Source organism: Myzus persicae, unplaced genomic scaffold (genome assembly GCF_001856785.1).
Source record: "Myzus persicae strain clone G006 unplaced genomic scaffold, MPER_G0061.0, whole genome shotgun sequence".
Classification (NCBI taxonomy): domain Eukaryota; kingdom Metazoa; phylum Arthropoda; class Insecta; order Hemiptera; family Aphididae; genus Myzus; species Myzus persicae.
In genome coordinates this window covers 675,876-690,085 of record NW_019102520.1, presented here as the reverse complement: position 1 = coordinate 690,085, position 14,210 = coordinate 675,876, and the positions used below count along the sequence as shown (strand labels likewise).

General features: G+C 32.3%; 2 protein-coding genes across 4 annotated transcripts in view; one reads left to right on the top strand and one right to left on the bottom strand.

Moving 5' to 3' along the window:
* Positions 1-14,210, top strand: part of LOC111032364 (lachesin-like) — a 103,491-nt gene that overhangs the window by 21,770 nt on the left and 67,511 nt on the right. For all 3 annotated transcript variants that reach the window (XM_022312658.1, XM_022312657.1, XM_022312659.1), the window contains exon 3: positions 13,749-13,835. In XM_022312658.1, the coding sequence (XP_022168350.1) occupies positions 13,749-13,835 (87 nt within the window). The remainder of the gene's footprint in view (positions 1-13,748; positions 13,836-14,210) is intronic.
* LOC111032365 lies at positions 6,218-7,616 on the bottom strand. Its single transcript, XM_022312660.1, has one exon. The coding sequence runs from the start codon at positions 7,417-7,419 to the stop codon at positions 6,358-6,360; it is 1,062 nt and encodes a 353-aa protein (XP_022168352.1). The 5' UTR covers positions 7,420-7,616; the 3' UTR covers positions 6,218-6,357.

The following is a 14,210-nucleotide window of genomic DNA, read 5'->3' as shown; positions in this document are numbered from 1 at the left end:
CCATTGTAAAAGTACTTCAATTCAGCCTGCAACATTCTAATAATTCGAATGCATATTTATTTGCTTTCATCTGCTGTGCAAATACAAATATTATATTATAACTATTATCATAACTCAACTTATTCAAATAAAATAAAATATTGATGTCGATTCCTATTTCTACGTAAATCTAGACGTGATTTATGCTTTCAGTTTTGGAAATTGGTAATGTGTTGAAATTCTTCGTATAAATTAAGATCTTATTAAAACAAAAATAGATCCACTTAGGGTTAGTGCGGTTCAATGTTTCATTTAAAATTTTCAATGTTATGTATTTCAGTATTGATGATTGTCGAGTAAGTGGAACAGACAAGCTACTCCCGAGTAATATCAATTTGGAAGAATACCCGATGGTGAAAACCCATTTATTCTTATAACCAAATTATACACGTACATTAAAATTTTCATAGGTCTCTAAGAATTTGTCAGATAAATCGTATTTGTAATCCAAAATAATTAAAAATAATTTTGCAAATTATTATTATTCATACATTTATCATTGTGCTTATATTTTTTAACACTCATATATTGGTTTATATCATACATTTATAACATTTAATAATTCAAATAAAGATAACGATATATTTTATTTTAATAAAAAGTTAGATACCTAGGTAAATTTAATTTTAAAGATATCACATAATTTATGATTGGGAATAAATTAATTTCCACAGACATCGTTAAACCTTAACGATATCAATTAAACTATGAACCAAACAATATTTGAATGTGTTATTTTTTATTTCGAGTATAAAGAACCGTGTAATACGGTCTACTTGGGCCTTGGGGTAACCGCTTTTTCTTATGCATCATTATTTTGTTTTACACATTTCCGATGCATAAGCTACATATTAGAAGAAAGTAACCAATTTTCCCTGTTTCCGTTAGTATTTTCACATCTGTAGTAGTATCGAACTAAACAGTTAAACTCAATAGCATTTTTTTTGCTAGGTGTTATGATATATTCTCTAAATTATGTACATATTGATGAAACTATAGGTAGTTTTTGTTTGTATTTGTACGATAAACATATTATGTTGTATAATACGCATTGCCCGTGAGACTCCATATAAATCATGTGCTACGGTTCTCGACCATCCGAGTGTTTTAATAGTGTTTAGGATTCGTACGTATCTAAGTACGTAACCGTATTATTATTATTCGTTACGGACGAATTCCTATATTGCGTATAGTACAACAGTACATAATACATATATGTAGCAGAACACTAAACTTATAGTCCGATCTGATTAAAATGTATCAATGGAGCAAAACAAAATAAGAATAACCTCGTAACGCGCATTTTGCAATAATAATAATAATAATAATAATAATAATAATAATAATAATAATGATGATAATAATTTACTATTTATACTATTATATTACCATATTATTACACAGCAATAACGTGATACATATTATCACATTAAATTGTATGCATGGGTCATGGAATATAGTTAACATATTTGATATTATAATATACCAGTTCCCATACATCATCGTTATAAATTATTATAACATTATCAGATAAGGGATCGGAAATTTTCGATGTGCAGACTCGTTTTCTGTCGTGTCGAGATAAAAGTCTTTTAAACGATAATAATAATAATACAACATCGACATTTTATATGGTCCACGGCAGTCTATCGTGTTTTATTTTCTTTACGTGTTTTCCGTATCACTCCGGAAATGTGCACCGACTCACAGTGGTGGTAAAAATTAAACGCGCCGACGTTTTTTTGTAAGCCTATTATCATATTTTATCATACCACATATTGTTGTATAATATACGTAAATATACACTGCTATACGGGGCGCCATAGTATTTATTCACTTCGACGAAGTGCACTCTAGTTAAGTACGTTATACTGAAAAGAAGAGAACAGATTTTTTCCTTCCCCTCTTGTCGCGGCATATACATACATATATTGTATAAATATATATTATATATTTTTAAGAACACCACAGAATTTTCCGGTCACGTTGACGTCCGTTCGCTTTTACTCCTGCCCTCCCTCAACTCCTAACCTTAACACCCATCAACACCTCATCGCTCCACACCGCGGTCGAGTCGTTTGACGAATGATGTTTCGCGGTGGATACGCTGTTTTTTCGTTATTCCTTCATCATCCCTTTTCCTACCTCCACCAGGGCCACTTTGGGCGATGTGTTCCATTAGGCGACTACAGCGTATACATAATGCATGTATTATGCAGTACGCACAGCCAGTCTGGGTGCGAGTGTATATACTCTGCTGGATGTGCACCACTTTAACGCATCAATCCGGGGCGGCGAACGACGAGCGATTTCCCCCCCTCCCCAACAAACATATTATATTCTTTCAATTCACCTCCATAGATGTTAACGTGGTACGTTCAAATACACGCGAGTGTACAATATATCTATATTGTTAGGTATTGTATAATAAATAACATATGATATATTATGTATATATATATATATATATATATATATATATATTTATAGATAATATATGCAGAGTAGGTACCTATATAGTGATCACTTTATATACCTATATATATTATGCGCCATACGCTCGAAGTGTGCCGGATTACTATGGTATAGTGGTTTTCCCGAACAAGACGTGTGTACGGAAATATTTTTATCTGGAAAACTTGGCAACAAAAACGTTTTGGGCTCGACGGACGCGATACAAAAACTCTCTTTTTCCCCTTTCCTTAGACTATCTCTATTCTCTATATTATATTATGCATAACGTTTCGTTCGGTTGCTTATGTCGATGACGGATGTACAGTACGATGTGATGGACTTGATATTATAAACATTTGTCGTCAAATGGGTCGCGTTCGACGAAATTAATGTATGATTTGTATATTATAAGTGTAACCTAATGGTGTAGATCAATATATAATATGGGACATGGGTTAATAAAATCACATCCATTATTTTGTGTGAGGATTAGTTTCAAAGATCGTTGCCTCACATCGAGGTCGTTGCTGGAAATCAATTACGGGTGGCGGGGGGTTGGGGATTCTGGTGCTGGAATCATAGTTTTCACTCTCCTGACGAATGGACGCATATCTACGTAAATATAATATCACTGTACAATAAATTATTTTGTTCATAATATAGTACGTGCAATCTGGCGTCGCCCGAGGATCTCATAGAAGATTTTTAAAACGGAAAGTTTGGATAACCTATAGACTAGATGTACTTTAAACTGTGATCCTTAGCCCCCTGGTCCACGAAATTCATGCCAAGGGTTCGTGCCGGCTTTTTCTAAAAATAAAATATTACATTTTTATGAACAATTATGTGCATTAAAAATAATTAAAAATAGGTATGTATGTTTGTATGTATACCTACTTTTGTGATTTGTAATATATGAAATAAATATTAAAATATTGATTATAATAACATGAGATATTTTATAAAAAAGGTATTCGAACGAAAATTGGTAGGGGGTCCTTGATTTTTAAAAGTCTTCCATTCGAGGTCCATGTTCAAAAAATTTCAAGAACCTTTGATCTAGACGTTTCAAACCGGACAAAACGTGTTGGCCATCATTGGTTCATTGGTAGTATTCAATTTTAATATTGACATTTTGTCGGTGTCGACTGTCGGTCCGACAAACCGTGATTGCCCGAGTATCTGTACTACGAGTACGGCGTGTGCTTGTATTTGTCCAATGTCTAGCTGTCGTAATTAACGTAGTACACTTAACGCCAGAGGCGCACACTATATATGCGTTAATGATCTATTATAATTATTGACGATAAAATCGACAGCTCCACCCGATCGCATCAAACGATCTTCTGTAAGATTATGTACTTCACCCGGGTTAAAATTAGTCTGTCTTTCTTTCGTTTTCCGTTTCAGTTGAAACATATGATGCAAACACAATAAATTACAATGGTAAATTTTATAATTTTCTACTTTTTTTATTCTGAACGTAGTTTTTATGAATATACAAAAAACAACGGGAGATTGATTAAAGTAGTGCTTAAAATGTCGTGTATACATTATATTATAAGACCGTTAACATTGATATTTGTCTTTACGTATTTACATTGGAAATATATCCAGAATTAAAAATACAAAACATAAAAGTACCATCTCCTTATTTAGTACAACGACCATCACACATTGTTCATACTGCAGAGATAGAAAAAAATTAGAGTAAAGCCATATTACATTTTTATGAGTATTTGTACTTAAATTTAACTAGAATTTATGATGATATTGGACAATTTATGTAAACTAATGATTTCTCCTTCAAAAAACTTATTAATGTACATGATTCTTGAACGATTGCACTTAAAGAAATTGAACTTTTTTGAAATAACATAGGTGCAATTTATTTTAATAGAGAGTTAAGGAGTATTAATTTTGACCAAACTGGATTTAAACGTCAAATAACTTTTTTAAATTAAAATTATATTTAGTTGGGATTATTTAACCCAACATTTGTATTTAGTGTAAATAGCTCCATCGAAAGCCATAATAACTATGAAAATTATTATCATAACTCTGATTTTACCAAAGTTTAAATAAATAAGTTCGAGTTCAATGATTAATAATATAACTTGAAATCGAATTTACATCACAAATGTGTTATTAAATGATTAATTATTAAACACTTTTTGAAGTTGATTGATTCATAGCATGAGATACTAATAAAATGATCTCTTTAGTCTTTAAATTAAGTTAATTGTTTACGTGTAAAAAAAACAATTAACTATTTGTTTATATTTGGATTACCTACTGTTTAATCTAGGAACATAATATTATTATTGACTATAGGTATCATCGTATGTTGAAGAAATAAAATGTTTTTTTTTTTATTATTGAACTTAAGCCCGGCGACTAAGGCCATTAGCTGTTGTAGGGGTAAGGTTGGTACGGTAGGTTGTTTTTTTACGATTGTTACGGTTGTTACGGTTGTTACGGTAAGTGGCAAACACGTGTATATGTGGCAATGTTTTTAACTACTATGAGAACCCGGGTGGTCACCCATCCGGAAGCTAGTAGCTGTGGCCGTTACTTACTCCCACAGTCGCATTCCGCGACTGGCAGCAGGCAGCAGCTAACGTGCCATGCCGAGTCACAAAAGATGTTTTGTAATATTGTTTAATACACTACACATTTCTGTTTCTATTTAATACCTACTTATTTGTGTAACATATCTGTATTATTATCAAAAATTGGTTATAAACCAAGTGATATAAAAAATACACCTCTTTTTTAATGTTAAATTAAAAATGCAAATTATTATTATTTTTTCATTTTAATATGTATTGTATATCAAAAAGAATAAATATTGCTTACTAAGTTTGTAACAACAAAGTTAAGTCATTCATATAAGGATGTCTTCGAACGATTTTAATCAATAAATATATTAAAAGTATATCAAGTAATAATGCCAAGTTTCAAGGAACAAGTTAATAAAATTTTGAAAATAGAGTACAACTTTTGTGTATTGAGTTGTATTTCCGTGAAATTATAATAACACTGCGCTCGTTATTCATTTAACGTACATAACTGAACATAAAATCGTATACCACAGACTATATGCAGTCATGCTTAATTAAAAATGGTTTAGGGAATTTTAGCGAAATATAAGTGAAAATAATAAAAAGGGTAATCGTCCTGCTTTTAACAATAAACACTCGTTATTATAAAAAAAATATATTTATTACTGTTTTATGATTTTATTGTTTCATTTTTATAAGTTTTAACTTTTTAAAAACTCTTCATACATTTTTTAATTCATATTCTTAAACCTACCTTACCGTACTTACCGGTACTCGTATTATGTTTCTGATAATTTGAATGTATTAAAATTGAATTTTGAACCAGTAGTTAATAAGTTAAACCAGGGTTTAGAATTATTGAAGCAATATTTATAATAAAAAAGGACTTAAAACGTGAAAAATGCAAAAATAGAAGTTTAGTTGAGAGGATTGTTTCCGTGGAAAGGGGCTCAGACGTAACCAGAAAAATATTAAATTCTTTGCTAATTTTTAAATAAATAGACTTGTTAAGAACTATTAGTTTCAGCATAGTTTTAACATATTATATTAGGCGTATAAAAAAATAAAATAAATACATATTGATTGATTCAATTATAACAAGCAATATTGCTTTAAAAACTTTTAATTTAACTTATTAAATTGGGAGTAAAATAAATGGGTAGCGGTGTCGTATGCTATCTACGCACTGAATGTTATCTACACATTGCTATTTACGTATAAATTATGTCGTATGCTATCTACTTCGTTTTAAACCGGAGCACTTCATAAATAAATGAAGATTGTCAATGAATGTTCTTAATTAAAGTTGAAAAGTATTTTTCATATCAATAAAAAATGTTTCGAACGTATTTGTTGTGTTTATGGAGCGCCACCATTCTTCTTTAAGCTGCCTTTCCAGCAAATTAGTGGCACCATGCGATTTTATACCATATTTCACCTTTATATGTCGCCAATAACATTCCATAGTTTGAGTTTCAGCTCCTGTTTGTGGATCAAGGAAATTAATTTTATGATTTACGGTATTGTGGATATAGCCATGATCGTTTAAACAACTGTAAGCTTTCCATTCATCTGAAAAAATGGTCGTCCCTGGCTCAATTTCTCTTTTAATAATTGGAAGCAAAGTGGCGCGGTCTCTTTTTTGAACGATAAACAATCGACGTTCTACTATATTATCACGTCTACAACACATTCCAAACACCCACGGCCCCTGTACGCGTACACCGTAATTCCGATTAGTTATTTCAGTATCAGTATCAGAACTGCTAGATCCTGATTCTACAATTTCTTCTCTAGGTCGACGATCTCCTAGACGTAGGCGACCACGGTTATACTTCCGCTTGCCTTGAAATAAAGATTCGTCTATTTGCACTACGAATCCTACACCACCCATTTTCGTACGTTTTTCAAATTGGTCAACACAAATATCACGGCAAAGATTGTACCAATCCGACACAGTGTGTTGACTTCTGCCTGTAAATTTCATAGTTTGAATTACTTGCATACCATGTGCCCAATACCATACGAGCTCTACTATCTGGCATAAACTTAATCCGCTATTACATTTTCCATTAATATCGACATAGGTAAAAAACGGATTTTTTTTACGAATGGACTGATAGGTTTGACAACCACGTGTTTGGCAACGTAAGTATTTTGTTTTCACAAATTGCCCATCGGAATCTCGTTTGCGGCTATTTTTATAACATTCCTTGAGAACGCCACCACACACTTTATTGCTAACATTATTCATTTTTTCACAAAATTCTTGTTTAGGTAAGACACCTTTTTGTTTTAAAAAATTCACACAAGTATCATCGGTATAAATAATATGTCTATATAAATCACCAATTGAAGACATTTTGAACGCAATACAAATGACAAACACACGCGAATAATTCACAGACACAACTAATCGTTAAAAACCCGTGGGATTTAACTTTGTACTTTATAGAGTGTAGATAAATATTTGTAGATAGCATACGACACCCCTACCCGATAAGGTATCTGTAGATAGCATACGACACTAGTATTCAGTGCGTAGATAGCATACGACACCGCTACCAATAAATGAGATAGTATTAAAATGTGAGATGTTAATATACATATAAAAGACCATTTAATCCTGCGTAAACAGGTAGAAAAATAACGTATTTTATTGAGTGATGATGTAAATAATTACTAAAAAAAGTAATGAGAAAGAGATAATAATATACTATGTAATATATTGTTTGTGTAATGCAGCAGCAAGGAGAGAATGGGAGGGATTAAGGGATTAATCAACCTAGTAAGATACGAAATTTATTTATTTAGATAGCGATGCACTGATAGGTAATACATTATTTTTATTGAAGTTAGAAACTACTGAGACATTAAAATAATTTGGTCAGGACAGGCAAGCCTAGAAATGCCAGGGGTGCAGGTTTCTGATAAATATCCTGGTAAAGCCGTACGAGGATAGAAGGGAATGATGGCGTTTTAGAGATCAAGTGATCAAGAATAGTATTATAATTTAGGTGTCCATGTGGATTAGGAAATCTAATCAGGAATCAAGGTATAGTTACTTACTTGAGAAACGGTTAGTACCACGGTTGTCTTTTCGAATGTAGTTATTAATGCTTTTGGTATAGATTGGCGGAGCTGGAGGGTTGAAAATTAGCTTATTCAGAATAGCTTGACTGCTTAAGGAAGATAATTGGATACAATACCTACACTAGGTTTCGAGTTTAACCACATTGTCCTCATTGGTCGTCCACGCGATGAATTGGCTTTCTGATTTGGTTTTTTTCCATTTGTGAATTGGTGAATTTGGTGATGATGGTAGTGTGTGTTTAGATTTGATGATTTGATGAGGGTGATAAGGCCACATTACTCATGTCGAAAATATATAGAGACCCCACTCATAGATATAAATTTATAAAACGAACTACTTAAACGACACGTGATGTAACCATGAAGAGGGTCAACGCCGAACTGCATTTAATACTTATAAGTATAACTAATATTAACTTCTCGTTCCAAATTCTATTTATATATGTCAAATTTCTTGGCATAATAATTTGCTACAGAATACGAAATAAAAATTTTATTTTGTCTTTCAAAAACATAAAAAATTATAATAGTATGTATACTAAAAAAAATGATTGTTTTTCTAAAATATTGTGTATTAATATCGTTAATAATTGTTGAGATAATTAGTGTTAACTGTTAAAAAAAAATCACTCAGTATAATAGTGTTTTAAGAAATTCTGATGTCGCGGATTTTTTTGAACATAATAGTGTCTGATACTATGTAGTACGTACTAATAACCGGTAGACTGCATATAATATTATAATGCATGGTTCTCTATGAAATTGTATTTTTGCTTTTTAAGTATAATTTCTTTTTTATACTTTATATTGTTATGACGTACATGGATATTTATGACTTATAACCTGCGTACATAAAGTTTTTTTTACGTGTTTTTAATTTAAACTCATAATAAATAATAGTTCTTCTGTAACATTATACCTTTTTAACGTTTTTAATTGTAGTGACTATACAAAGGTGGTGTTGCAAAAGTTTTTAGAATACGCTCACTTGAAATGAAATTCAACAATAATTTTCGTTTTGATTTTTTCGTTTCTCTTACGTTGATTGTTGCACATAATGTAGTTCTGGTGATCGATAACCAGATTGGAGTAATATGAAGTAAAATAGTCAGCAATTAATAATAGAAAATGAGTAAATGCATTTTAGTCGATATGATGTATTGTAACATGCTCTTTTCGTACCTTTATGATTATTATTTAGTATGTTGCAATAATATTTTTAGCTGGAGCCACTGGAGGAGATAAACGGTTCAAGTTTATATAATATTTGCACGCCTGCAGATGTTACTCAAATCAGTATCATCAAAGCTTTTACATTTTGTCATTCGTTTATTCTACATGTACATAGTATGTAAAGCGATTAAGATCAAAATCATGCCTCCGATTTGTTCTATTATTATTGTTATAGTTATTATTATTATTATTTTGAATCGTTCTAGTGACTAGTACATATTATATACATATACATATTTAATATAGTGTAGCCATACGGCTCGATTTTACACGATGACGTTATGCGTGTAGATTATAGGATACATATTATACGAATCGTCCTCCCAACTAAAATAATTTCGGACTTTGTGGTTACTCCCCCCCTCCCCCCAGGGTCGCCGCCTGCAGCTGCTGCAGCGCGGGCAGTATTGTTTTGTGAGCGGGGCGCTGCAGTCATCGATAAGAAGCTTTATCCTCCCGTTTGGAGCATGAGGCGCATAAAATATATATAAAGAAGGGCCGGGCAATCGTATCGACACACACACACACACACACACACACACACACACACACACACACACACACACACACACACACACACACAGGCATACGCACACACAGTGTTATCATCCGAAGATTTACGGCGTTATATTATTCCATATGCATTTCCATAAAACGACCGTTTTCGCAGCATCTTCTCCGGACTGGTGCCGGTGTGTACTCTTACACATATACACGTGCGATAGGCGGAAACCGCTTACCGCTATCGTGGTATAGACGACTGACGAAAGAGAGAGAGAGGGAGAGAGAGAGAGAGAGAGAGAGACTGTAACCATAATAATATTATTGTATATATCATAAGACTTTCGTATGTTCTTTATCCTCTCCGTTTTTTTTTCAATAATTTCCTATCGTTCTTCCCAACCATACACGGGGCCGCATCTTTCCTTTCCACCGCTGCTACCGCGTTTGGCTATTCGGATTTATCCTCCATAATAATATAATAACATTCGGCAATATAAACCCCGCGGGGTCGGTCTCGCCGCCGTGCATCATCATCAGCCAACACATGTGACGTCGGGCGTCGTTGTTCTCTATATATTTCTATTATATTATTATCTGCGGGTCATATAATAATATAATAGTTGCCGTACGCACACACCCACGCACGTTATTTGAGAGTTCGTATTCGGATTTATTGACTTGTCCTGTTGGCCGAGAACGCGTCTCGAAAAGAAATTCGACTTTTGGTATTATTTTGTATTGTATTTTATTGTTTTTTTTTTTTTTATCGGGAAGTCGATTTCATTTTTTATTTTCACGAAAACGTTATCGGCTTTCTAATATCATATATATAAATTATTATACACACAGTGATTCCTATCAGAGATAAACTAGGTATATATATAATATATTATTATACTGCCGCGCAATATAGTCGGTCGTAAATTATGAGCGTATTATAATATATTATTTTCAAAAATATTTTAACGACGCAAACCCGTATTTTTTTATACGAGTGCCGTTGTGACAACTGACAATAGTATACGTACACCTACGCACTTTTTTCGTGTATTTTTTGCTCCGACGACGACGACGACGACGACAAAAGCGAAATTACTATTATAACCGCGTGTAAAATAAATTACAATTACAAAAATTCGTTCTAACCGAGTATGTAAAATATTAAACATAATCATAATTTTATGTATAGCCTGCCAATAACCATGCTACAGTAATTGCATTCGCCGTGTATTAAGCTTCGTCGATGCGTGTGCGATCTTTGTTTATCGATTTTGTCGAACCATAAATAAAACACGCACACACGTTCGGAACATATTTTAATTAAAAGCCTTGTACAAGCTAATAATTTTTGATGTATTATTTTTTCACGTTTTTTCACGCTTGTTATCGATTAATTTATGACATTGAAACTGTTTTAAATGTTTGACAAATTATGGTTCTGTATTCTATTTATGCATCGATAAATCATACATTTTTGTATTAATATTTTATACTATAGGAAGATCGACAAATTTCATTGATTAGAGATACCTATATACGCCCGACCACGTGTTAAACATGTTTAAGCATTGCCGCAGCATAGGATTTGTTGACCCTCTTGGGACAAATAATGGTACGAGGTCCTTGGAATATAAAACAATTGTGTATATCACCAATTTCTAAGGATTAAATATAATATATTTAACACAAATTATAAACGCAGTGTCCAAAACAGGAAAAATTATCGCGGGGAGGTTGGTGCTTCAATGCTCTAATATTGTTTGCTCGTTACTGGTACCTCTATTTTATAGTATAAACCCATCGCCGGCGGGAGAGCAGGACAGAAAGGGTAGCTGCCCTGGGCCCCGCGATTTTCGTGGCATTTGATTAAGCCTATAATTTTGTTTTTCAAATTAAAAATACAAGCCACGTGTGCAGTGGTGGCTTGTGGGTTTTCAATAAAATTATTGGAATACCTATAATAAACGAGTGAGAGTTAAAATTAATCATAATGCCAACGAGCGACGGCGACGTCCAAAACAGTTTTGATGTTAAAACCTTGAATTTCTCTTTTGATTTTTGTGCAACTCTTGTATTTAGTGTATTTGGTGTACCTAAACATTGAATTTGCACTTTTTTTATTTTAATAAATATTGAAAAAATTCTTACGAGGACCTAAGTATTAGGACGTGCTAGAAAATTTTTTTTGCCTTACGAAAAAAGGTTTCTTGGTCTCACGAAAAAAATTTACCCCGGGCCCCGCAAAACCTCCCTCCGGAGCTGTAATAAACCAGTCGAAAACCGTCAGTTGAAATGTATTAAGTATATTAAGTATATTTAGGTAATAGGTGTGTAATTTATCGCTTATGTATTTTATGAGAGGGCTTGTATTAAGGAATTTTTTTTTGGTACGGCCATGACTTTGCTCTCACAAGACACTCAATTTTGTGTCACTGAATATATACTAGTGTAAATATACATAAAACTGTCTACAGAAATAATAATGTCATATAATAAAGCCTAAAGTTATAAGCCACTCTAATGCTGTAATGTAAAATCTCTAACAAAAAAGCTCATCTAACAGTTTATGTTAGGTATGTGTAATATTTTTGTTTATGCATATTACTATTATATTATTGTTTCATTGTAAATCAAGTTCTTCATTAGAACAAATAAAAATCTTAACTAGAACTCGTAGGCACTTGTAAAATGTTTCCTTATGAAGTATAATAATATTTTGTTCTCAAATAACAATCGTATTACGTGCGATTCGTTCAGATATCATACACAACAATACATATAAAAAAAAATAAACGACTTAAGGAAAAAGAAAAATAACTTCGGTAGATGAAAAAAACCCATTTTTCAAACAGCAGCAGCTATTGAAACAGCACCGTATGACCCTTATTGAATAGTTTAAGGTTTACGGTCGTTTAAACTCGTCCACCTTTCATCGAGTTTTTTTATTAACTTCCTTATGAATTTTAAGAGACGATATGTTGGTGTAAAAATGATATTCATATTACTTACAAGGAAATAATATGTATACTGTATATGTATACTGTATAGGTATATTACTGATAGTGCCCTACGAGTAGATATGCAATAAAATGTAGTTAAATGCAATGACAATCGTTGTCATATTATATAAATGATCTAATTGATCCTTATAATTACATTGATACTATCCATATGTTGGTAATAAATCATCGGAATTAATGATGAACATTTCAATTTTTACTGCTTAGTATTTAAGTTTAATTTTAGAACCATGAAATACATTGGCGTGCAGATAGAATATAATAATCCGATTAATTTTTTTCTGAAATTTTTGGAAAATTGGTACGATTCCTGGAAGAATGAGTAAAATAATAGTGTTCATGTACATATTTTTAATAAAATTATTTTAAGTTTTAATGTTTTCAAAGTTATAAAAACTGCGGTTTCTATAAAATGAAATATATATTAGTGAATATAGAAATATATCTGATATAGATATTATTCAAACAATTCAAACTCGACCTAAAAAAATAATAATATACATTACGACACAAATAATATTGAATTTAATAATTATAGAGTAATTAAGAGCATTAATGCATAATGTGTATATTCTTACGCATTTATTTCAGATGTTTGTTATTAGGTATATTATAAATAATATTGTTGTTCTTATTATATTAATAGTGTAAGAATGCGAATTATTCAAACACTATTATTGTTTTAATTTTGTGTTTGGTAAAAAATGTTAACCAGTACCCTATTATGTCAACCATAATAATAATAATAATAATAATAATAATAATAGGTAGTCAGGTTCATATTATAATAATATTATCATGAAACATAGTAATTAAGTGTAAACGTGTTATGGTGTTGCAGGCGTTATCATAGTGAGCGGTAACCCACAGCAGACGGGCAAAGAAGTCGACCCGAACGCCAATTCTGTGAACCAATTCAATAATCATGGTGAGTGAAAATAAGCAAATAATACAATATAAAATACCTGTATCATAACAGCAATATGCTATACGGCACACGCCGCGCATTATACAGAAAAGTTAATTAAGTTCTAAAGGTGACCGGAATAATAAATAACGCGGTGGGTCGTGGGTGGGTGTGGGTGTGGGTGTGTGGGTCCTGTGGTTTAACTGTGCCCGGCCAACAGACGGCGTGTGGACCCGTGTGCGTCGCAGCTCTCGTTTGTGCAGCAATTTCACGGTCAACCGCGCTTAGGTACGGTTTTTTTTCTTACGCCGTCCCATCACGCAAACTTGACGCATTGTTGTTGTGTATTATATTCGATGGTGTACGGAATTAATAGTAATGTCGCTCTCATTGTTT